The 26674-nt window shown below is 39.0% G+C and overlaps 1 protein-coding gene across 2 annotated transcripts in view; it reads left to right on the plus strand.

Annotated features, from left to right (window-relative positions):
- The window catches only part of LOC102399398 (cytochrome b5 reductase 4), a 117054-nt gene that overhangs the window by 38555 nt on the left and 51825 nt on the right, over positions 1-26674 (plus strand). Inside the window, exons 4-5 of one of the 2 annotated variants that reach the window (XM_006047974.4) lie at positions 4252-4333; positions 23992-24021. In XM_006047974.4, coding sequence (XP_006048036.4) covers positions 4252-4333; positions 23992-24021 — 112 coding nt within the window. The remainder of the gene's footprint in view (positions 1-4251; positions 4334-23991; positions 24022-26674) is intronic. The other variant, XM_025294567.3, reaches the window with a different exon arrangement.

A 26674-nucleotide genomic window follows, 5' to 3' on the forward strand; every position in this document is an offset into this window, starting at 1 on the left:
ACCACTAGACCATTCAGGTATGACCTAAATCAAATCCCTTATGATTATACAGTGGAAGTGAGAAATAGATTTAAGGGCCTAGATCTGATAGATAGAGTGCCTGAGATGGATGTTCATGACATTGTACAGGAGACAGGGATCAACACCATCCCCATGGAAAAGAAATGCAAAAAAGCAAAATGGCTGTCTGGGGAGGCCTTACAAATAGCTGTGAAAAGAAGAAAAGTGAAAAGCAAAGGAGAAAAGGAAACATAAAGCATCTGAGTGCAGAGTTCCAAAGAATAGCAAGGAGAGATAAGAAATCCTTCCTAGCGATCAATGCAAAGAAATAGAGGAAAACAACAGAATGGGAAAGACGAGAGATCTCTTCAAGAAAATGAGAGATACCAAGGGAACATTTCATGCAAAGATGGGCTCGTTAAGGTGGCAAGAATACACAGAAGAACTGTACAAAAAGATCTTCATAACCAAGATAATCACAATGGTGTGATCACTCACCTAGATAATCATGATGGTGTGATCACTCACCTAGAGCCAGACATCCTGGAATGTGAAGTCAAGTGGGCCTCAGAAATCATCACTATGAACAAAGCTAGTGGAGGTGATAGAATTCCAGTTGACCTATTTCAAATCCTGAAAGATGATGGTATGAAAATGCTGCACTCAATATGCCAGCAAATTTGGAAAACTCAACAGTGGCCACAGGACCAGAAAAGGTCAGTTTTCATTCCAATCCCAAAGAAAGGCAATGCCAAAGAATATTCAAACTACCGCACAATTGCACTCATCTCACACACTGGGAAAGTAATGCTCAAAATTCTTCAAGCCAGGCTTCAGCAGTACATGAACCATGAACTTCCAGATGTTCAAGCTGGTTTTAGAAAAGCAGAGGAACCAGAGATCAAATTGCCAACATCCGCTGGATCATGGAAAAAGCAAGAGAGTTCCAGAAAAACATCTATTTCTGCTTTATTGACTATGCCAAAGCTTTTGACTGTGTGGATCACAATAAACTGTGGAAAATTCTGAAAGAGATGGGAATACCAGACCACCTGACTGCCTCTTGAGAAATCTGTATGCAGGTCAGGAAGCAACAGTTCGAACTGGACATGGAACAACAGACTGGTTCCAAATAGGAATAGGAGTCTGTCAAGGCTGTATATTGTGACCCTGCTTATTTAACTTAATGTAGAGTACATCATGAGAAACGCTGGGCTGGAAGAAGCACAAGCTGGAATCAAGATTGCTGGGAGAAATATCAATAATCTCAGATATGCAGATGACACCACCCTTATGGCAGAAAGTCAAGAGGAACTCAAAAGCCTCTTGATGAAAGTGAAAGTGGAGAGGGAAAAAGTTGGCTTAAAGCTCAACATTCAGAAAACGAAGATCATGGCATCTGGTCCCATCACTTCATGGGAAATAGATGGGGAAACAGTGGAAACAGTGTCAGACTTTATTTTTCTGGGACCACCCTTATGGCAGAAAGTCAAGAGGAACTCAAAAGCCTCTTGATGAAAGTGAAAGTGGAGAGTGAAAAAGTTGGCTTAAAGCTCAACATTCAGAAAACGAAGATCATGGCATCCCGTCCCATCACTTCATGGGAAATAGATGGGGAAACAGTGGAAACAGTGTCAGACTTTATTTTTCTGGGCTCCAAAATCACTGCAGATGGTGACTGCAGCCATGAAATTAAAAGGCACTTACTCCTTGGAAGGAAAGTTATGACCAACCTAGATAGGATATTCAAAAGCAGAGACATTACTTTGCCAAAAAATGTCCATCTAGTCAAGGCTATGGGTTTTCCAGTGGTCATATATGGATGTGAGAGTTGGACTGTGAAGAAAGCTGAGCACCGAAGAATTGATGCTTTTGAACTGTGGTATTGGAGAAGACTCTTGAGAGTCCCTTGGGCTTCAAGGAGATCCAACCAGTCCATTCTAAAGGAGATCAGTCCTGGGTGTTCTTTGGAAGGACTGACGCTAAAGTTGAAACTCCAATACTTTGGCTACCTCATGTGAAGAGTTGACTCATTGGAAATAACTTTGATGCTGAGAGGGATTGGGGGCAGGAGGAGAAGGGGACGACAGAGGATGAGATGGCTGGATGGCATCCCCAACTCGATGGACGTGAGTTTGAGTGAACTCCGGGAGTTGGTGCTGAACAGGGAGGCCTGGTGTGCTGCAGTTCATGGGGTCGCAAAGGGTCAGACACGACTGAGCGACTGAACTGAACTAGGGCTCAATGGCTTACATGGGAGGGATGTAACAGCTGATGACTGTGACAGCCTTAAATTCCTCAACTAACAGCTGCTTCATTGCAGGCATTGTTCTCTCTCTTGGGGGCCCTCCAGGCTCAGAAATTCACATTTGAAGGCCTGAAGTCTCTGATGGCTGTTTCATCCTTGTTTATTAATGTGGCAGGAGATATTCCATTTCACACAGTATAATACATTTAAGGTCATTAGTCTGGCTTTTGAGGGCCTAAAAATAATGTATCAAGGTAAATATTCTCAACATGGACCTTGCTTTGAGCAAACTGAAGTGCTTTGAGCAAATTGAAGTGCTTTGAGCGAATCGCTAGCTTGACAAACCCTGTACCTTTGCCTCTTTGAATATCTTTTTCCTTCATCTATCTGTTAAAATTCTACATAGCCCCAGAGATGGTACTTTACACATAACTGTATATTCCATAAATATTTGGTAAATAAAATTTCAATTTCTATTAGTGATTGCCCATTTATAATTACATATATATTTTTTACATATTTTCTATTTTAGTGTAAATTTATATATTCAGGAAATGTACATAAAGATTTCTGATGACAGTATTATTTGACCTGATTATTTTAATTATTATATAGCATTTATTGAATAATATATTATGATTTTCTGTTATGATCTTTTACAATTGGTCTTTTAGGTTGTTCCCAATATTTTGCTAATATAATTAGTGCTATGATGAGTGTCCTGGTGCCTGGATATTTCTGTATATGTAAATAAATATTTTCCCAGGTAGATTTCTGAATTACTAAATAGAAGAGTTGCATATTTTAAGATTTTTAGTATATATTGAGAATATGTCCTCCAGAAAGGTTGTTTACATTTAATTCCCATTTTTAAGTCTGGCAACAAATACTGTTAGTTGTTTTCCTTGAGATAACAATTTCACTCTGTTCATTTTGAAGAAAATGTCTATCAGATACCCAAGTCCGAGTAACTAGTTTATAGGTCATTCATTTTCTTTTATGTATAAACATCCTTTCAACAAAAAACACAGTTTGATATGCAAATCAAACAATTGCCTAAATGTTTTTCCTCAGGGAAACCATCTTACTTAGCAGCATAAGTTTTTTTGTCTTCCCATTTGTCACACAGCATATAAAAAAAAGTCCTGAAACCAGGGTTCAGGTTTAAGAACGTTTTTTTTTTCCTACTTCAGGAAGGATATTCTCAAATGAAACCAATTCCCTCCACCCCTGTGAGTCTGTGGTGGTGAAGAACATCATGATTGAGGCCACTGCCTTGCTATGTGCTAAGATGCAGTTTTACCCACATTGCTTTTTCAAAAACTGTTGCAAATGTCAACACAGTGAAAAAGGTAAATAACATCTTAGTGTTACTGAATTGGCCAAAAAGTTCATTCAGATTTTCCCATAAGACATTATGAAAAAACCCAAATGAACATTTTAACCAACCCAATATTGACAGTCAAGACCTCATCGGAGAAGGCAATGGCACCCCACTCCAGTACTCTTGCTTGGAAAATCCCATGGACAGAGGAGCCTAGTAGGCTGCAATCCATGGGGTCGCTAAGAGTCAGACACGACTGAGCGACTTCACTTTCATCTTTCACTTTCATGCATTGGAGAAGGAAATGACAACCCACTCCGGTGTTCTTGCCTGGAGAATCCCAGGGATGGCTGAGCCTGGCGGGCTGCCGTCTATGGGGTCGCACAGAGTCGGACACGACTGAAGCGACTTAGCAGCAGCAGCAGCAGCAGCAGCAGCAAGACCTCATGGGTATCTGGGCATCGGGATTCTCCAGAGGTCTACAGACGACACTTGGAGAACATTTTCTAAACCATCCTTGCATATGCTCTCATTCTGTCCATCCCTTGTTGGCTAATTGAATCTGCTTTTTAGTTTTTCAGAGCAGTGTAAGAATGTCTAGTTTTTATCAGAAAAAAAATGGTAGCGTCTCATGGAGTTGGAGTCATGTTGCTTTTATGTTACTTTTCTCCCACACCAGGTTCATCGTTGGGTCAACTATGAATCCATGCTGAAAGAATGCCTGGTGGGCAGGATGGCCATGAAACCTGCTCTTCCTAAAGGTATGTGGATCCAGGGATAGACTGGCATTGGTGTTTGACACAGGTGGACTATCTTTTAGAGGAATTTCAGCAAATAGATTTAAATAAATGACTAAATCGTTCTCATTCCACTGGCCTCCTAGTCCAGCCACTATAAAGGTTTTTCTTAAGTTATTTAGAATGAAACAGTGACTTTACCTGAAAAATTTGACTGTTTTGAGAGAACTTTCATAGTGTGGGGAATAAACATAATTGAAGTGAAAGGATTTTGTTTACTTGGATTTTGTTAGTCTTTTGTTACAAGACTCTATGTAACTGGTCTCATTACATACAATAGCTCGAACACTTGATTAGGGTTGACTTTTAGACTAGTTTCCTAGAGTGTAATTGTTTGAATATGTAATTGTATTCCTGTGACTCAAAAATCAGAAAATATAAAAAGTTATACAATGAAATTTTCCTTCCCATCTTTATCTCCCATTCCTTGACTATTTATCATAGACAACCTATATTCTGATTTTAAAGTACTTTTTTAAAAAAACCCATTTCTTGCCCTTACCTTGACAACTGCCACTCTGCAATCAGCACAGTGTTGGAGAGCATCTCTTTACTCCTAAGCTTCTTTTGCAAAGAAGTGACTTTGCAAAGTTTCAACATGCAGTAAGAGTGGCAGAAGCACTTTGCATAAGTCCTTTACTTTGGATGGAATGGAGTCATTTATTTTGAACAACTCTTGATTTTGACATCCAAAGTAGGAGTAAATTGGCTTGTTTGACCTGACTCTGCTACTATTTATGTAGTTAAGTGAGTTTTGTGTTTCCAGGCTTTATTGATGGAGGCCTCCATTGGCTGTGTTGACTTACCTAGATTTGAACCCTTGTTCTGTGGCCTGTTAATGGTGCCATAAAGATGGCTCTTTTTATCACTGAGCCTCAAGTTTTTTTTTTAATCTATGCAAAGATTGATAGGGCTAATAATTCATATGAGTAAATCAGCATGATAGCATTGTAACAGATACTCAAAAAGGCTTTTTTCTTTCTACAAATACTACTACAAAACAAATAAGCATTACACATACATAGGCAGACAGAAGTATTGCAAGTTCAGTTTCAGACCTCCACAATAAAGCAGATGCCACAGTAAAGGAAGTCACATGAATTTTTTGGTTTCCCAGTGCATATAAAAGTTATATTTGCCCTCTACTATAGAGGCCTGGCGTGCTGCGATTCATGGGGTCGCAAAGAGTCGGAGACGACTGAGCGACTGATCTGATCTGATCTGATAGTCTATTAAGTGTGCAATAGCAGTATGTCTGCAAAAACAATGTGCATACCTTAACTGAAAAACACTTTTGTATTGCTCATCCTGTTCGTGATGCCAGTTGTCTTCTGTTCATACTGTTTGCACTATTTGCTGAACCCAGAATAGGCAAGGCAAAAGCTATGAGGCTGAAAGGAGATTCGAGGAGCTATAAGAAATGCAGACACATTTATTCTCTCCTGGCTGGAACAGCAGCCATAACACAACCTCTCTCTTGGCTGATGCAGCAGCCATAGCAGCAGCCACAACATAACCGTAATGTAACCATAACAGAACCATAACATAACCTTGAATAACATAATCATGATGTCATTCCAGTGCAGCCTCAGTGCTGCATCAGCCAGGGCTTTCGTGGTGAAACTCATACAGGCGTACCACAAAAGGTAGCCCGTGACCAAGGGAGCACCTCATGGGCAGTGCTAAAAGTGATCTCAGCTATTACATAATCATTCACAAATCGTAGGGCAAGAGTGAGAGGCCATGGGGCGAGAGAGCCTGACCGTGCCATCTTGGCTAATTTTCTCTTTCCCTACAACTTATTACTGAAAAAAAAGCTAACCATCATCTGAACCTTTGGCAAGTTGTAATCTTTTTGCTGGTGGAGTGTCTTTCCTTGATATTGATGACTGCTGACTTATCAGGGTGGTGGTTGGTTCCTGGAGTTGGGGTCATCTGTGGAGTTTCTTAAGATAAGATCACAAAGGAATTTGCCACATTGATTGATTCTTCTTTTCATGAATGATTTTTCTGTATTATATAGACCTATTTGATAGCATTTTACCCACAGTAGAACATCTTTCAAAATCAGTCACTAGTGAAGTCACTCAGTTGTGTCCAGCTCTTTGCGACCCCATGGACTGTAGCCTACCAAGCTCCTCTGTCCATGGGATTTTCCAGGCAATAGTACTGGAGTGGATTGCCATTTCCTTCTCCAGGGGATCTTCCCGACCCAGGGATCGAACCTGGGTCTCCCGCATTGTAGACAGACGCTTTACCGTCTGAGTCACCAGGGAAGTCAGTCCTCTCGAATACTGCTGCTGCTACTTTATCAACTGAGTTTATGAAATATTCTAAATCCTTTGTTGTCATTTCAACAATGTTCAAGGCATCTGCACTGGGAGTAGGTTCAATCTCAAAACCAGTTTTGAGCTTATCCGTAAGAATCAACTCCTTATTCTGGGAGGTCAGTCCTAAGATGGTGGAGGAATAGGACAGGGAGAGCACTATCTCCCCCACAAATTCATCAGAAGAACATGTGAACGCTGAGTAAATTCCACAGAACAACTTCGGAATGCCAGCAGAAGACAGCAGGTACCCAGAAAAGCAGCCCATTGTCTTTGAAAGGAGATGGAGAAGTCTTGAGGCTACTGTAAAAATAAGACTGAAAACCAGAAGCAGGAGGCTTAAGTCCAAATCCTGAGAACACCAGAGAACTCCTGATTCCAGGGACAGGAGCTCATCAAATGCCTCCATACCTACACTGAAACCAAGCACCACCCAAGGGCCAACAAGTTCCAGAGCAAGACATACCATGCAAATTCTCCAGCAACACAGGAACATAGCCCTGAGCTTCAGTATACAGGCTGCCCAAAGTCACTCCAAACCCATTTACATCTCATAACTCATTACTGGATGCTTTATTGCACTCCAGAGAGAAGAAATCCAGCTCCACCCACCAGAACACCGACACAAGCTTCCCTAACCAGGAAACCTTGACAAGCAACCCGTACAACCCCACCCACAGCTAGGAAACTCCACAATAAAGAGAACTCCACAAACTGCCAGAATACAGAGGCCACCCCAAACACAGAAATATAAACAAGATGAAGAGACAGAGGAATACCCAGCAGGTAAAGGAACAGGATAAATGCCCACCAAACCAAACAAAAAAGGAAGAGATAGGGAATCTAACTAATAAAGAATTCTGAATAATGATAGTGAAAATGATCCAAAATCTTGAAAACAAAATGGAATCACAGATAAATAGCCTGGAGACAAGGATTGAGAAGATGCAAGAAAGGTTTAACAAAGACCTAGAAGAAATAAAAAAGAGTCAATATATAATGAATAATGCAATAAATGATATCAAAAACACTCTGGAGGGAAAAAATAGAATAACAGAGGCAGAATATAGGATTAGTGAAGTAGAAGATAGAATGGTAGAAATAAATGAATCAGAGGAAAAAAGAAAAATGAATTAAAAGAAATGAGGACAATCTCAGAGACCTCTGGGACAATGTTAAATGCCCCAACATCCAAATCATAGGAATCCCAGAAGAAGAAGACAAAAAGAAAGACCATGAGAAAATACTTGAGGAGATAACAGTTGAAAACTTCCCTAAAACGGGGAAGGAAATAATCACCCAAGTCCAAAAAGCCCAGAGAGTCCCATACAGGATAAACCCAAGGCGAAAACATGCCAAGACACATATTAATCAAATTAACAAAGATCAAACACAAGGAACAAATATTAAAAGCAGCAAAGGAAAAACAACAAATAACACACAAGGGGATTCCCATAAGGATAACAGCTGATCTTTCAGTAGAAACTCTTCAGGCCAGGAGGAAATGGCAGGACATACTTAAAGTGATGAAAGAAAATAACCTACAGCCCAGATTACTGTACCCAGCAAGGATCTCATTCAAATATGAAAGAGAAATCAAAACCTTTACAGACAAGCAAAAGCTGAGAGAATTCAGCACCACCGAACCAGCTCTCCAACAAATGCTAAAGGATCTTCTCTAGACAGGAAATACAAAAAGGGAGTGTAAACTCGAACCCAAAACAATAAAGTAAATGGCACCGGGATCATACTTATCAATAATTACCTTAAACGTAAATGGGTTGAATGCCCCAACCAAAAGACAAAGACTGGCTGAATGGATACAAAAACAAGACCCCTATATATGTTGTCTACAAGAGACCCACCTCAAAACAAGGGACATATACAGACTGAAAGTGAACGGATGGAAAAAGATATTCCATGCAAATAGAGACCAAAAGAAAGCAGGAGTAGCAATACTCAGATAAAATAGACTTTAAAACAAAGGCTGTGAAAAGAAACAAAGATGGACACTACATAATGATCAAAGGATCAATCCAAGAAGAAGATATAACAATTATAAATATATATGCACCCAACATAGGAGCACCACAATATGTAAGACAAATGCTAACAAGTATGAAAGGGGAATTTAACAATAACACAATAATAGTGGGAGACTTTAATACCCCACTCACACCTATGGATAGATCAACTAAACAGAAAATTAACAAGGAAACACAAACCATAAATGATACAATAGACCAGTTAGACCTATTGATATCTATAGGACATTTCACCCCAAAACAATGAATTTCACCTTTTTCTCAAGTGCACACAGAACCTTCTCCACGATAGAACACATCCTGGGCCATAAATCTAGCCTTGGTAAATTCAAAAAAATTAAAATCATTCCAAGCATCTTTTCTGACCACAATGCAGTAAGATTAGATCTCAATTACAGGAGAAAAACTATTAAAAATTCCAACATATAAGGCTTAACAACACACTGCTGAATAACCAACAAATCACAGAAGAAATCAAAAAAGAAAATATGCATAGAAACGAATGAAAATGAAAACACAACAACCCAAAACCTGTGGGACACTGTAAAAGCAGTGCTAAGGGGAAGGTTCATAGGAATACATGCATACCTCAGGAAACAAGGAAAAAGTCAAATAAATAACCTAACTCTACACCTAAAGCAACTAGAAAAGGAAATGAAGAACCCCAGGGTTAGTAGAAGGAAAGAAATCTTAAAACTTAGAGCAGAAATAAATGCAAAAGAAACAAAAGAGACCATAGCAAAAATCCACAAAGCCAAAGCTGGTTCTTTGAGACGATAAATAAAATTGACAAACCATTAGCCAGACTCATCAAGAAACAAAGGGAGAAAAATCAAATCAATAAAATTAGAAATGAAAATGGAGAGATCACAACAGACAACACAAATACAAAGGATCATAAAAGACTACTATCAGAAATTATATGGCAATAAAATGGACAACGTGGAAGAAATGGACAAATTCTTAGAAAAGTACAACTTTCCAAAACTGAACCAGGAAGAAATAGAAAATCTTAACAGACCCATCACAAGCACAGAAATTGAAACTGTAATCAGAAATCTTCCAGCAAACAAAAGCCCAGGTCCAGACGGCTTCACAGCTGAATTCTACCAAAAATTTAGAGAAGAGCTAACACCTATCCTACTCAAACTCTTCCAGAAAATTTCAGACGAAGATAAACTTCCAAACTCATTCTATGAGGCCACCATCACGCTAATACCAAAACCTGACAAAGATGCCACAAAAAAAGAAAACTTCAGGCCAATATCACTGATGAACATAGGTGAAAAAATCCTTAACAAAATTCTAGCAATCAGAATCCAACAACACCTTAAAAAGATCATACATCATGACCAAGTGGGCTTTATCCCAGGGATGCAAGGATTCTTCAGTATCCACAAATCAATCAATGTAATACACCACATTAACAAACTGAAAAATAAAAGCCATATGATTATCTCAATAGATGCAGAGAAAGCCTTTGACAAAATTCAACATCCATTTATGATCAAAACTCTCCAGAAAGCAGGAATAGAAGGAACATACCTCAACATAATCAAAGCTATATATGACAAACATTATCCTCAGCAAACATTATCCTCCATGGTGAAAAACTGAAAGCATTTCCCCTAAAGTCAGGAACAACACAAGGGTGCCCACTTTCACCACTACTATTCAACATAGTTTTGGAAATTTTGGCCACAGCAATCAGAGCAGAAAAAGAAATAAAAGGAATCTAAGTTGGAAAAGCAGAAGTAAAACTCTCATTGTTTGCAGAAGACATGATCCTCTACATAGAAAACCCTAAAGACTCCATCAGAAAATTACTAGAACTAACCAATGACTATAGTAAAGTTGCAGGATATAAAATCAACACACAGAAATCCCTTGCATTCCTATACACTAATAATGAGAAAATAGAGAAATTAAGGAAACAATTGCATTCACCATTGCAACAAAAAGAATAAAATACTTAGGAATATATCTACCTAAAGAAACAAAAGACCTATATATAGAAAACTATAAAACACTGGTGAAAGAAATCAAAGAGGACACAAATAGATGCAGAAATATACCATGTTCTTGGATCGGAAGAATCAATATAGTGAAAGTGAGTATACTACCCAAAGTAATCTATAGATTCAATGCAATCCCTATCAAGCTACCAACGGTATTTTTCACAGAGCTAGAACAAATAATTTCACAATTTGTATGGAAATACAAAAAACCTTGAATAGCCAAAGCAATCCTGAGAAAGAAGAATGGAACTGGAGGAATCAACCTGCCTGACTTCAGGCTCTACTACAAAGCCACAGTCATCAAGACAGTATGGTACTGGCACAAAGACAGAAATATAGATCGATGGAACAAAATAGAAAGCTCAGAGATAAACCCATGCACCTATGGACACCTTATCTTCGACAAAGGAAGCAAGAATATATAATGGAGAAAAGACAATCTCTTTAACAAGTGGTGCTGGGAAATCTGGTCAACCACTTGTAAAAGAATGAAACTAGGATACTTTCTAGTACCATACACAAAAATAAACTCAGAATGAATTAAAGATCTAAAGGTAAGACCAGAAACTATAAAACTCCTAGAAGAAAACATAGGCAAAACACTCTCTGACATAAATCACAGTAGGATCCTCTATGACCCACCTCCCAGAATACTGGAAATAAAAGCAAAAATAAACAAATGGGGCCTAATTAAAATTAAAAGCTTCTGCACAGCAAAGGAAACTATAAGCAAAGTGAAAAGACAGCCTTCAGAATTGGAGAAAATAATAGGAAATGAAGCAACTGACAAAGAACTAATCTCAAAAATATACAAGCACTCCTGCAGCTCAATTCCAGAAAAATAAACGACCCAATCAAAAAATGGGCTAAAGAACTAAACAGAAATTTCTCTAAAGAAGACATACAGATGGCTAACAAACACATGAAAAAGATGCTCAACATCACTCATTATCAGAGAAATGCAAATCAAAACCACAATGAGGTACCATTTCATGCCAGTCAGAATGGCTGCTATCCAAAAGCCTACAAGCAATAAATGCTGGAGAGGGTGTGGAGTAAAGGGAACCCTCTTACACTGTTGGTGGGAATGCAAACTAGTCCAGGCACTATGGAGAACAGTGTGGAGATTCCTTAAAAAACTGGAAATAGAACTGCTTTATGACCCAGCAATCCCACTGCTGGGCATACACACTGAGGAAACCAGAATTGAAAGAGACAACGTGTACCCCAGTGTTCATCGCAGCACTGTTTATAATAGCCAGAACATGGAAGCAACCTAGATGTCCATCAGCAGACAAATGGATAAGAAAGCGGTGGTACATATACACAATGGAGTATTACTCAGCCATTAAAAGAATACATTTGAATCAGTTCTAATGAGGTGGATGAAACTGGAGCCTATTCTACAGAGTGAAGTAAGCCAGAAAGAAAAACACCAATACAGTATACTAACACATATATATGGAATTTAGAAAGATGGTAACAATAACCCTGTGTACGAGACAGCAAAAGAGACACAGATGTATATAATATGTCTTTTGGACTCTGTGGGAGAGGGCAAGGGTGGGATGATTTGGGAGAATGGCATTGAAACATGTATAATATCATATGTGAAACGAATTGCCAGTCCAGGTTGAATGCATGAGACAGGGTGCTTGGGGCTGATGCACTGGGATGACCCAGAGGGATGGTATGGGGAGGGAGGAAGAGGGGGTTTCAGGATGTACATGTGTACACCCGTGGTGGATTCATGTTGATGTATAGCAAAACCAATACAATATTGTAAAGTAATTAGCCTCCAATTAAATAAATTTATATTTAAAAAAAGAATCAACTCCTTGTCTATCAAGTTTCATGATGAAATTATAGCAACTCAGTCACATTTTCAGGTTTCACCTTTTCTTATGTCCACCACATCTGCAGTTACTTATTACTTACTCCACCATAGTCTTGAACCCTTCAGAGTTATCTGTGAGGGTTAGAATCAACTTCTTCCAAACTCCTCTGAAAGTTTGTATTTTGATCTCTTCCCATGAATCATGGAAGTTTTTGGTGGCGTCTAGAATAGTACTCTTTTCCAGAAGGTTTTCAGTTGACTTTGCCAAGATCCATCAGAAGACTCACTATCTATGGCAGCTATACAGCCTTATAAAATATATTTCTTAAATAAGAAGACTTGAAAGTCAAAATGACTCTTGGCTACAGAATGGATGTTGTGTTGTTGTTGTTTAGTCACTCACTTGTGTCTTGACTCTTTTGTGACCCCATGGACTGTAGCCCACCAGGCTCCTCTGCCCATGGAATTCTCCAGGCAAGAATACTGGAGGGGGTTGCCTTCCTCAGAGGATCTTCCTGTCCCAAGGATCAGACCTACGTCTTTTGCTTGGCAGGCACTTTGTTTACCACTGAGCCACAAGAGAAGCCTAGATGTTGTGTTAGCAGGCATGAAAAGAGCATGAATCTTGTGTATCTCCATACTGTTTGATATAGAAAACTTAGCTTTCAGCCTGTCTTGTCTTTCAACATGCCTTCCTCACTAAGCCTAGTCATTTCTAGCTTTTAATTTAAAGTGAGAGTCGTGGAACTCATCCTTTCACTTGAACACTTCAAGGCCATTGTAGGGTTATGTTCATGGGCCTAATATCAAATTGTTGTGTCTCAGGGAATAGAGACGCCCAAGGAGAGGAAGAGAGAGGGAAATGGCCAGTCCATGGAACAGTCAAATCATGCACATTTATAGATTAAATTTGCAGTCTTACATGGGTGTGCAGTTCATGGTGCCCCCAAATAATTACAGTGGTAACAAATACAATAATGATGAAAAAAAATTGAAATATTGCCAGAATTACCAAAATGTGACCCAGAAACCTGAAGTGAGCAAATGCTGTTGGAAAAATGGCCTCAGTAGACCTGGTCTATGCAGGGTTGCCACAAGCCTTCAATTTTTTAGGAACACTATATCTGCAAAGTGGATAAAGCAATGCACAATAGACGAGGTCTGCCGGTACACCAAAAGCAAATTAGTTTGAACTTTAGCGTCCGACAGTTCTTCCAAACCAGGTTACTTTTGTAAACAAATACCTTTCTTTTCTTAATTGCTGCAGAGCTCACCAGATCACTGCCATCAGGGAACACATTCTTAACTAAAATTTCTAAGTGACGAACTTTGCTTCACCCTAAATATTGCATGTCTTGTTTACACCGTCTGGTACTAAAGGTCACATGCTTCTCTGAACTGCCATTCAGGATGGTCAGAGAGTGTCCCAGCTCCTTAGGCTTCTGTGTCATAGGCATGAAACAAATGAAAGGACTCAGGATTTCCTTCCTGCCTGCCTGGAAATGAAAGACAGAGAACCTTCAAAATGATTCACCAAATACAGCAGACGCTGTTTAAAATGAGCAGATTCCACAGGGAGGTTGCCAGGTTACGGGGAAAAAAGTAGGTGGAACAATTCAAAGTGATAAGCTAGCTGTCATACCTTCACTTTCAGAAAACACTTATCAGATACTTGAACTTAGAGCCACACAGGAATTTTAATGGTCACATAGGAAAAGAAAGATCAGATCTTGGGTCGGTAAAGGGAAGGAATTAGAACTGAGATCCCTGCCTGTGGCTGGGCTCCTGAAGTCTGTATAATCAGTGAAATGTGAATGCTTAGCGGAAAAATCTGTCCAACAACAAAGGGAGATGTCAGGATAGTCTGCCTTGACCTTGTTTATGAGGTGATGAGGAAGAGGAAAGAGAAGTTTCCTTTGAGAATTTGTAGCCACAGTCTTACCCATATATGAGTTGGGAATTCAAATATATACCACCTATGTAGTCTTAGAAACCTCAAACCAGGAAGTAAAATGGTCTCCCATATTGGTTTCCCAGGCTGCTTCGCAGATTTATAGGTACCTTTTTAGTGGTGGAAAAACTTTCAATCTAAAACCCTCAAAATTGCCACAGATACAGAGCAACAGTTATTAGTGTACAGTGAAAAATTAAACAACACTTGAGGAAACAAGCCAGCAGAAATAAAGGCAGAATTTCACCTCTTGGACTTTAATATTTGTATACAGAATAAATAACTTTGTTTGATGTGATTATGAAAATAAGAATAAATTAATAACATAATAAAGAAGGAGACTAGTAATTGTGTAGTATTGAAAAAAATAGAACCTTTGGAAATGAAAAATCAAGCTGATGAAATAAAAAAGTGCATAACATGAATAGTGAGAGATTAGACATACAACAGTCCAATGAACTATAAAATTGAGCAGCAGAAATTGGACAGGATGTGGTACAGAGAAACAGAATGATAGAAAAACATTCAAGAGCCACAGGGAATACAGTAATAAGATCTAACACTTATAATCAGATTTCCAGAAGGAAGTAGTAGTAAGAATGAGGAAGAGGCATCTGAATGGCTGAGAACTTTCCAGAATTGATAAATCACAAATATCAGAGATAGCAAATTCACCAAATCCTGATCAAGATAAATAAAAAGGAATCTACACATATTCTCTTTGTAGTCAAATTGAAGAACACCAAGACAATGAGAAGATATGAAAAACAGCCAGAGAGAGACAGAGTCACTGAGAAACCGGTAAATTGACAGCTAATTTACTCATGTAATTTACAAGCTGTTACAGCTAATTTATTAGGATATCAGTAGAAGACAGAAGCCAATAGAACATTACCTTGAAAGTTCTGAGAGAAAATATGACAACCTAAATTTATTTAGTAGCAAGGTTGAAATAAAATTAGTTGGATGGGGAAAGAGGTGGGAGGGGGCTTCAAGATGGGGAACACATGGACACTCATGGCTGATTCATGTCAGTGTATGGCAAAAACCACTATAATATTGTAAAATAATTAGCCTCCAATTAAATTAATTAATTTTTAAAAAAAAGACTAACGAAAGCAAATTTATGAAACTAAAATCAGCAGGGTTGAGGAAACTGAGAATTTGACTGAATCTTAATGGTAAAGAACTAAACTGTCATGAGTATTCCTTCTCCTTCTCACCACCTGGTTCAGCAAAGTGCAAACGTATTTCTTACCCAGAATGAGACATGGACTCTGAAATACTGTGCATTTATAAATTAAAAGTTCCCTTTTTCACACTGTCTGTAGCCCTGAGTTTGATTCCTGAGGCTGCATGATCTGTAGAAAGAACACAGGTTTCATATAGACAAACACGGCTTCAGCTCTCATCTCTACTTCAGGTTACACTCATACACTTTTGTGATCTTCAACATCAGTTAACAGACATAAGTTGTTTTTTGTTTTTTTTTTCTTCAGCAGTATAATGGGGTTTAAGAATGAAACATCCCAGAGTCATTGTGAAGCTTACAACTCAATGCATTAGAAGCAACAATTGGTAGGGACACTAGAAGTGGGTGTTGCTATTAGTGGCTGCCTTTGCCCCTCTGTTCCTGTCATGCTAAGTCTGCTTATGTTATCTGTTCCCTTTTTGTACCCTTGTAATTATCAGCATGTACTGATGTGTCTTACCGTGGCTCTGTTTCTGGGAAAAATCAAGTATTATCATCATTATTGACAGGGCATGTGAGAGCACGGTTGTGAATCTCTGTTTCACTATAAAGCCTTTGGGGATTATAAATGTTTTGCTGGGGTGTGGCTGGTAACAGGTAGTGATATAAGGCAACTTGCAAGGTATTAGGGAGAAAACACAAGAATTCTGCAGGAACGTGTTGATTGCAAGTAAATGGATCAGGTTTTTTTTTTTTTAAACAGTAGAGACTTTAAGATCTAACAAGTTACAGTTTGAATTGCAGGCTAACAACAGGGGTGAATCATGTAAAAGGGACAGAGTAACTGAAGAGAAGGGTTTAATATGTCAGAAATAAAGAATATTCTTTATTTTAAAGAATTATTTATTAATTAAAGTGAAATATTTTTTAAGAGTATTTCATACGCCTTTTATCTATAGGCAGGGTTGATTATTGCAGTCTACTGGCCTGAGATTTAGGGATAGAAGGGTAGCAGTGTCATTGTCCAAACTGGGATGGATTTGAGAAAGAATGGGGCTCCTATTAGTAGTTACACTAGTTCAAGAGAGGGCAGGCAGTAAATGGTGACTCTCCATGGCAAACTGAAGCATGTATTCACATGCTCTAATCTACAGTTAGAATTTATAGATGAAATGGAAACAGAGAGATGAAATGGGAATAGAGGGTGAAAACAGAGACAGTAGGCAGTAGATGGAGACTTGCTAACATGAGGATTTACAAGGGGTTGGGAGGGACGATGGATATACTGAAGAGAAATTTTGTACAGGGACTTCTTTCCATATGAGATCCCTGACACCATGTTTTAGGTGGGGTGACTGCCAGACCCCAGTGCAGGGATGATCCAGAAGTAGCATTTCATAGGCATCCCCATAGCTGAGCAGATTTGAGAGGACAGTTTTCCATTTATCACCTGGTTTCTAATGGGGGAGTGATGTCTGAAAAGAACACAGAAGAGCTAACCGTCAGAATATAAAACAGGTAATACTAGTGAGCCCTTATCAAGCCAAAAATCAGTGTACTTTTTATAATCTTTTGTTTAAAAAGGATTGTAGTTTGTTTCATGCTTTAGAAAGATGTCAATAATGAATAAAAGGAGAAACTTTGCTTGAAAAGGTGAGCTTCAGTCACTGCTGATTTATTTATGTGGAACACTTCATTCTCTGGCAAAGATGAGAAATGTTCTTGCTTTTTGCCCTTTTTTTAATCCTTTACTATCTCTATTATAGCCACTGGCCACATATGGCTGGCTAGTGAGTGCCAGGGTCCAGCCCCGGCTGATCCAAGGTATTCGAAGCGGGGACGGCGTAGGCGAGGATCAGGATACAATAGCTTCAATTAGATATTAATTAGAGATGTAAAGAGTAATAGAATGAGGATAGCTCAGTAGGAAAATTCAGTGGAGAAAAGAGGCTGAGTAGCTTGGTTTACGCGGGAGACCAATAAAACTTCAAGACAAGAAGCTTACGCCACTTACGTAGGCCGCAGGCGTCCTTCCGTTCTCCCGAAGGAGAGGAGACACTGAGGCCTCCCCAGTCGGATCTTAGAAGCCCAGGCATAATTAGTAAGCATGGCGGGTTCCACGCTCCAGATGGAGACTCAGCCAGAGTGAGAGAGAGACATGGGGAGACCAGTCTTTTGAGGAACTGATCCCCATTCTTTATTTTCCATGGTCTACTTTTATACACTAAGATGTTATGCAAAAGTCACGTGGGGTCAGCAGTCCTGACTTTTATCAAAGTCAGGTGCTTCATACAAATGTATACAGAGGTCTGAGGGGTGTTACATCATCTTCTGGCCAGGGGGCCTGCTGACAATTTATGACCCTCTCCTTGTGACAGCAGTCAGTCAACCAGGACACTTATTTCTCCAGGGGTGATTATTCTTAAAACAGATGCCACCCAAATAAAGTTACATTCCTATAGGGTGAGGGTGTAGTGGGTTTTAGTTAAGGAAAGAATTTACTTAGCCTAAGGTCTAACGTGATTAATATCAAAGGTTAATACTTATTTCTTCTATATATTCATTAATGTGTATAAGGGCAGGGGATATGGAGACATAGTAACAAACATTGGCTCAACAAATGAAAAACCCTTCACCAATACAATTTCTAATCAGCCCATTATACTTATACTAATGGTTTTCTAACTTTTCTAAGGAACCTGTTTTTAGAAAGTTTAAAGCATCTCGTGCCTCTCACGGTTGGGAGGCTGTGAGCAATCACATGTGGCCGGATAAGTCTGTCAGGCAGGCTAGAGAACCTTCAGAGGAGTTTGTAGGTTGAAACACTCCTATCACGCCCAGGAATTATTATTAACTGGAGCTCTAAGTTAACTTCTTCTCCAAAAGAGGTGGTGGGGGACAGCCCCCCGTAAAGTCAGAGGTGTAGGTGAAAGCACAAAGTAGTAAAGTAGGCAGGCTCTGGTCATGGGGGTAGATGCTCGAGGATTTCCAGGGGGACTCCTGAGGCTTGATCCCGCCTTTGCGTATGTCGAGCCTCCTTCCTCATGACCTTTGCCACGGGCGGAGTGCCTCACGCTGGCCCCCAACAAGTGAGCATGGGAATTCTCTCCATATTGAAATGTGCTGGAAGTGTAAGTGCTACATTTTAAGAATTAGGATGAAAAATTATAAAATATCTCATAACTTTACATTGATTACATTGTCATGTGAAAATGATAATATTCTGAATATGCTGTATTAAGTAAAAATATATTATTAAAGTTAATTTGACCTATTCTTTTTGTACTTTGTTAATGTGGTTATGTGGTATGGATGTGAGAGTTGGACTATTAAGAAAGCTGAGCACCGAAGAATTGATGCTTTTGAACTATGGTATTGGAAAAGACTCTTGAGAGTCCCTTGGACTGCAAGGAGATCCAGCCAGTCCATCCTAAAGGAGATCAGTCCTGGGTGTTCATTGGAAAGACTGATGTTGACGCTGAAACTCCAATACTTTGGCCACCTCATGCAAAGAACTGACTCATTGGAAAAGATCCTGATGCTGGGAAAGATTGAAGGTGGGAGGAGAAGGGGATGACAGAGGATGAGATGGTTGGATGGCATCACCGACTCAGGGGACATGAGTTTGAGTGTAAACTCTGGGAGTTGGTGATGGACAGGGAGGCCTGGAGTCCTGCAGTCCATGGGGTCGCAAAGAGTCAGACACGAGTGAGCAACTGAACTGAACTGAACTGAATGTGGTTTTTAGAAAATTTTAAATTATACTTGTGACTTGTATTATATTTCTTCTGGACAGCACTGTTCCAGACTTAAATGTACTTTTAAAATTTTAATTTGGTGTGTGTGTGTGGGGGGGGGGGGTGCTCTTACTGCTTGGTTTATGGGATCTTAATTCCCAGACCAGGGATTGCACCAGCCCAGGTGGTGAAAGCACTGAGTCCTAACCACTGGACAGCCAGGGAATTCCCTTTATTTCCTGATTTTCAATAATTATTTAGTAGAAAAAAATAACAAAATCCCAGCTGAAATCATTTTTTAAAATAGTCACATTTTGTTTATATATATGTATATATGTATGTAAATGTATATTCAGTTAAAGAATATGTATTCTTTAATTGCAATATAGTTGATTTACAGTGTGTTCATTGCTGCTGCACAGAAAAGTGAATCACTTATATATCTATATACAGATAAAGATATATACACACACACACACAATCTGTTTTTGAAATTCTTTTCTATTATGGTTTTTCATAGGATATTGAATATGGTTCTCTGTGCCATACAGTAGGACCTTGTTGTTTATCCATCCCATATGTAATAGCTTGTATCTGCTAACCTCAAACTTCCATTCCATCCCTTCCCTACTTCCCTTTCCTCTTGGCAAACATAAGTCTGTTCTTTACACCTGTGAGTCTGTTTCTGTTTTGTGGATAGGTTCATTTCTGTCAAATTTCAGACTCCACATATAAGTGATATCATGTAGTATTTGTCTTTCTCTTTCTGGCTTACTTCACTTAGTATGGTAAGTGTATCTGTGTTGCTACAAATAGCATTGTTTTGTTTTTTCCTGGCTGAATAGTGGTCCATTGTATGTATATATACAACATCTTTTTTGTCCATTCATCTGTTGATGAACATTTAGATAGTTTCTATGTCTTGGCTAATGTGACTCTTATTGCTAGGTGTGCCTGTATCTTTTTTAATTAGAGTTTTCTCTGGATATATGCCCAGGAATGGGATTGCTGGTTATTGTTCATTCACTCAGCCATGTCCCACTCTTTGCGACCCCAGCATGGACTGCAGCATGCTAGGCTGCCCTGTCCTTCACTCTCTCCTGAAGTTTGCTCAGGCTTATGCCCATTGAGTCAATGATGCCATCCAACCATCTCATTCTATGTCACCACCTTCTCCTCATGCCTTCAGTCTTTGCCACAGCATCAGGGTCTTTCTTAATGAGTCAGCCCTTTGCATCAGGTGGCCAAAGTTTTGGAGCTGTGGCCTCAGCATCAGTCCTTTCAATGAATATTCAGGGTTGATTTCCTTTAGATTGACTGGTTTGATCTTCTTGCTGTCCAAGGGACTCTCAAGAGTCTTCTCCATCATATGGTACCATTAGGTACCGTATGCTATGGTACCATAGCACCATCATATGCTAATACTGCTTTTAGATTTTTGAGGAACCCCTATACTGTTTTCCATACCAATGACTGTACCAATTTATATTCCCACCAACAGCGTAGGAGGTTCCCTTTTCTCCACATCCTTTCCAGCATTTATTTGTAATGATGGTCATTCTGTAAAATAGTCACATTTTCTAATGGCATAGCTCATGTCAGAAATGTGCACATGTGTGTGTACACACACACACTTGTGCTTGCTCAGTCCTGTCTGACTCTTTGTGACCCATAAACTGTATCCCACCAGGCTCCTCTGTCCTTGAAATTGTTCAAGCAAGAATACTGGAGTGGGTTGTCATTTTCTTCTCCAGGGAATCTTCCCAACCCAGGGATCAAACCCAGATCTCTCGTACCTCCTGTATTGGCAGGCAGATTCTTTACCACTAGCACCACTTGGGTGTTTCTTTTTAATTTCTCATAGGTTTATCATGATTTCTAATATTAATGCTTTATGTTTTGACTTTTCATTCCTGTTTTCTCAAGCAGCTACTGACTATAAAGCACTTAGAGCCATAGACCAGGAGAATACTTTCGAGGTGGAAGAGGGATTCTCTTCTAACAACCTCAGTTTAAAAGTTCAGATACTGAAGCTTATAGGTATATATACCTTCCTTAACTAATAATAGTTATTTAATTGGAAAAGTTCACCCTTGAAAGAAATCCTGGATACTTCTTTTTGTAAGGTAGAGATCACCTCATTAACGTTATCCTCTTTTGAATAACGTATTTTCCTTTGGTATACACCAGTGGTTCTTGGATTGGTTTTTCTCCCTGCCAGACTGGTGGCTCAGATGGTAAAGCGTCTGTCTACAATGTGGAAGACCTGGGTTTGATCCCTGGGTCGGGAAGATTCCCTGGAGAAGGAAATGGCAACCCACTCTAGTACTCTTGCCTAGAAAATCCCATGGATGGAGGAGCCTGGTATCCATGGGGTCGCAAATAGTCAGACGTGACTGAGTGACTTCACTTCACTTTAGAGACACTAGAGGCTTCCCAGGTGACTCAATGGTAAAGAATCTGCCTGCCAATCCCAGAGCCGCAAGAGATGTTGGTTCGCTCTTTGGATTGGGAAGAGCCCCTGGAGGAGGAAATGACAACCCACTCCAGTATTCTTGCCTGGAGAATTCCATGGTCAGAGGAGCCTGGCGGGCTACAGTCCATGGGTTCTCAAAGAGTTGGACATGACTGAATGGCTTTCATTTTCCAGAAAGCAGAGGCTCTTATCAGAGTAATGCACTCTAACCAATGTTATAAGAAGATGCAAATTTTCTTGGCCGTGGAGCCAACCAAATAGTAGAATTAGTTAACAAAACAGAATGTTAAGTTTTTTGTTAAACAGGAAAGTATCTCATGCCTAAAATGACTCAGATGTGACTATGCTTCACAGTAAATAATAGTCTCTCTTATTTCTGTGACTCAGTTTTCCAAAAGAATTGCAAAGATAAGACTTGTAGAGCTTTAAAGATTTTTTAGATCATTTAAGTAGGTTCTCTTCTTGCTGGTACTTCTTATATTAAAAAAAAAAAAAAGCTCAGAATAAAAGCAGTTGCAGGATCTGACAGGTTCAAATCAATTCACATCAGATGGGAAATAATCATAGGAGATGATTTTTTTTTCTCCCTAGAAACAAATTACTTGGAAGAAGTGTCTAAAATCTGTGAGTCTCTTAGATAAAAGCAAATTATTTTACATGATCAATGAGATTCATTGAACTGCCAAATATGTTGTGCACTGAAATTAGACTTAATTTACTTTTGTTATGGTGAGTTTGCTATTTGTTCTAAGATAAAACCAATGATCACAAGTACAATAGCAAAGACAGGTGAAATTGGATGGAGGTCAGTTGCCAAGCCGGACCATCAGTGATCCCTTGCAAACTAATGACTAGATTTTTATCTAGAGGTTGAGAAACAAAACTCATTTCTTTAGGCCTTGTGTCTTTTGAGAAAGTATTAACTCTCTCAATGGAATATTAAGAAAAATGGTGTTCAGTTCAGGGGATATAAAGTTTAACCTCAGCTTTACTGCTGAAGAGCCGTGGGTTGCATTCAAGTCCTGACCTCTATTTTCAACCTTCAGTGAGGAGAATGGATGATAATTTGGTGTGTGTTGTTAAGATCCCTTTCAGCTCTGAACTTATTTCAGTAAAATGGGGAAAATAAAAGAATGGTTATCTGACCTCCTTAATCATAGTTATTTTATGATGTGAGTGACAAGTGGTAGTAATTTTATGAGGTCTCTGGTTGATTGAAAATTAAAATATAAAAGAATTTGAAAGCTTGGATGTACATATTTTGGTTTCTTTTTCTACAAAACAAGGTGATGTCATGTTAACAAGTAATGTCTATCAATTCAGTTTACTTCTTGAATATTTTGTGTTAGCTTGGCATTCTTTTTTTTAAGAGAACTCTGGCAACTTGCTGATGGTTTTATTTTGACATATGGTTATAAAACTTGTGGTGATCAAGGTATAATATAGATTTGTGAGCTGGTTGCCATCCTGAAAGAAAACACACATTAAACTTTTTCTGGCTTGTAACCCGAATGATTGATTGTACTGATAAACAAGTAAAAATCTTACCATATTTCAGCACTGGGCCATTTAAATTTGAATAATCATTTTAAGTGCTCACCTAGTTAAGAGAGAAAGGTAGTAAGGTGTCTTTCTTTGGGTTAATATGTATGTTTCTGATATAAAGTGTAATCTAATAAATTTTGGATAGTTTTGACTAATTTAGATAATGACAACCTGGAGAAAACTTGGGTCTTTATGTGCTTTCTAAAGAAATTCACCAAGATATTAGGGGAGAAAAATCCAGAAAAGGAGGGGAAAGCCCAGTGAATTCTGAGACAAACATCTGCAGAAATGACTTGGCAGTCTTCAGAGATGAAATGACTTACTTAAAAGATAGGCCATCTGTTTATCAGCCTTATTTCTCTCCTCAGGGCTTTTGTTAAAGAAAGCCCTTTTAGAAGAGGGCTGTTATCCTTATGTCAATAATATAAACTGATCTTCTCTGATGTTACACTTTTCTTAACCTAACTTTTTTATTTTCCTAAACTGTTGTACAGACTATCATGAGGAAAAGAAAGTCTTAAATGGTAAGTTGCATACATTTATAGTAAAAAACTGAATCATATTCACATGGTTGTATACAAAATGCCTTACAGAATTATTTGGGATATTTAGATATTTTTATGCAAAAGATGTGTTTACTTGCTAAGCTTAGAGGATTTGACAGGACTCTGTAGATCCCTTATTGAAGCCATGACTCTTTCTATAGTCCTTTCTATGGCATCTCTGAACTTGTGTTCATCTGTCCTCAGCTTGAATACAGTAAGTCCCCTATATACGAACGAGTTCTGTTCCGAGAGTGTCTTCATAAGTCCAACAAAGTTAGCCTAGGTACTCAACTAACACAATAGGCTATATAGTAGTGTATAACAGGTTTATAATACTTTTCACACAAATAATAAATTAAAAAAAAATAAAGAAAACATTTTTAGTCTTATAGTACTTTGAAAAGTACAGCAATACCAGCTGCATCACTGCTGCTTTTGCACTTGCTTCCAAGTATCCTGGGCTTGAAATAAAGATACTGTACTAGTATACTCTGTACTCGGCTTCCCAGGTGTCACTCGTGGTAAAGAACCCAGCTGCCAATGCAGAAGGCAAAGGAGATACAGGTTCAATCCCTTGGTGGGGAAGATCCCTTGGAGGAAGGCATGGCAACTCACTCCTGTATTCTTGCCTGGAGAATCTCATGGACACAGGAGGCTGGAAAGCTATAGTCCATGGGGTCTCAGAGAGTCAGACACAACTGAAGCAACTTAGCACACATGCACTGTATACAGAACTGTACAGTAAAGCACACAAAAGCACAACCACGTGTAGAGGATGCATGCATGTGACAGTGTACACTATACACATGAACTGACTTACGTGATTGGACATGTGAATGCACGTTTGCCTCTTTGAAAGTTCGAGACTTGAAGGTTCTTATGTAGGGGACTTAACTATAGGGTACCTCTCCCTCAGGCACAGGGCTCTCCTCCAGAGTCTACGCAGATACTGAGTAGCCTGTTAATCCCCTCTTCTCTGGGCTCGGCAGCTCTCCTCAGCCATTCACTATGATTTGGAATCATGACTGACATTACCCCTAACCTCCTCAAAAATTTTGGTGTGAGGCTTTCAAAACTGCCTGGGGCTACTCTGCCTGAACTGTAATACTAATATATGTTTTAAAATGCATTTTTTTCCTTTCTGTTTTAGACAAGAAAGTTGTAGAAATTCAGCTAACAAGCTAGATTGCCAGATGAATTACCTCTTCTTTTTCAAGTAGAGGAAATAGTCTTCTTGTAGACTAATATATGCAGTTTGTGATGTGCCACCTGAAGTTGTTTGTCTGACAGGGTCACCGCATTAAAGGAAGGGCTGTTCTTGGGTTTCAGCTGATACTTTACTCTTCCATGATACTAGGCAAACAGCCTTTCCTTAAAGGCTAATTACTGATTGGCTATTTTCTTTCCCGCCACATTGCTTTCCTTTGGATGCATGGCACTTAACATGTCAGTTAACAGTGGCCTTAAAAATGTGATATTACATTGTCCAGTGGTCTGGCCAGCACAGTTACCTCTTTTATATGAATATGTATGCCTCAAATATTTGACTTATATAAGTGTATATGGTTAAGTCTGCATATTTACAGACGTCATCTGCCTGCTTTCTGTGTCATCATTTAAACGTCATTTAAAACACTGAAGCCAGCATTCCTCTAGAGGCCCAGTCTCTTCAAATTGACATAAGTCCATCAATTCTCTCGTGTTTTAACAGAAGGTTCTCTGGATAAGAAGAATCTTGAAAACCTCTAAACTACCGTGTCTCCTAGGTGCCTCCCAACACTGACTGTATAATTACCATGCGTTCTAATTGAGAATTCTAAGACTCGCCAAAGCCTAAATTTTTTTTTTCCTGTACAAAGAGTACACTCCTATTGTAGAAGAAAAATAGTTAATGTTTACAGAATCTCTGAAGCTCTTCCTGTTCTCAGAGTTTTCAAAAACAATTCAAAAACCAGAGCCTTGGTGGGCATTTAAAATGTGATGTTGAGACACACCCACAAGAAAATCTAAAATGAAAAAGACAGAATACCACGTGTCAGCAAGGTAGTGGAGCAACCAGGCATCCATACCCTTATGGTAAAAATTGTAAGTTGGTATGACCTTTTTGGAAAACTGTTTAGCAGTATTTACTAAAGCTAAACATACTCATGTCCTGTATGCCTACCACATATGTAGATGGATGTTCTTTAAGAATGAGTGTGTACATGTACCAAGAATATTAATAACAGCACTATACATAATCACCAAAAACTGCCCGAATATCCATCAACAGTAGAATGAATAAGATTCTAGTATGTGGTATATGGTATATTCAGAGAGTATAATAATACTCAGTAGTAAAACAGAACAAACTACTAATGCATTCAGCAGCATGGATAACATCTCAGAAAACTCCAGACCTGACTCATTGCTTACTATTAATCATGCTAATTTGACATTAGCTGTAATGTCTATGGAACTGTCCCAAAAACCCAGACCAAAAGAAAGCATGTTTTATGATTCCACTTTTTCATAAAGGCCAAATGCAGGCAAAAACTAATCACGATGTTAAAAGTCAGAATAGTGATTATCTTGGGGGAGAGGTGGTGAATGGAAGGGCACAGGGAGGGTGATGGTTACAAGGGTGTGTTTC

Source organism: Bubalus bubalis, chromosome 10 (assembly GCF_019923935.1).
Source record: "Bubalus bubalis isolate 160015118507 breed Murrah chromosome 10, NDDB_SH_1, whole genome shotgun sequence".
Classification (NCBI taxonomy): Eukaryota; Metazoa; Chordata; class Mammalia; order Artiodactyla; family Bovidae; genus Bubalus; species Bubalus bubalis.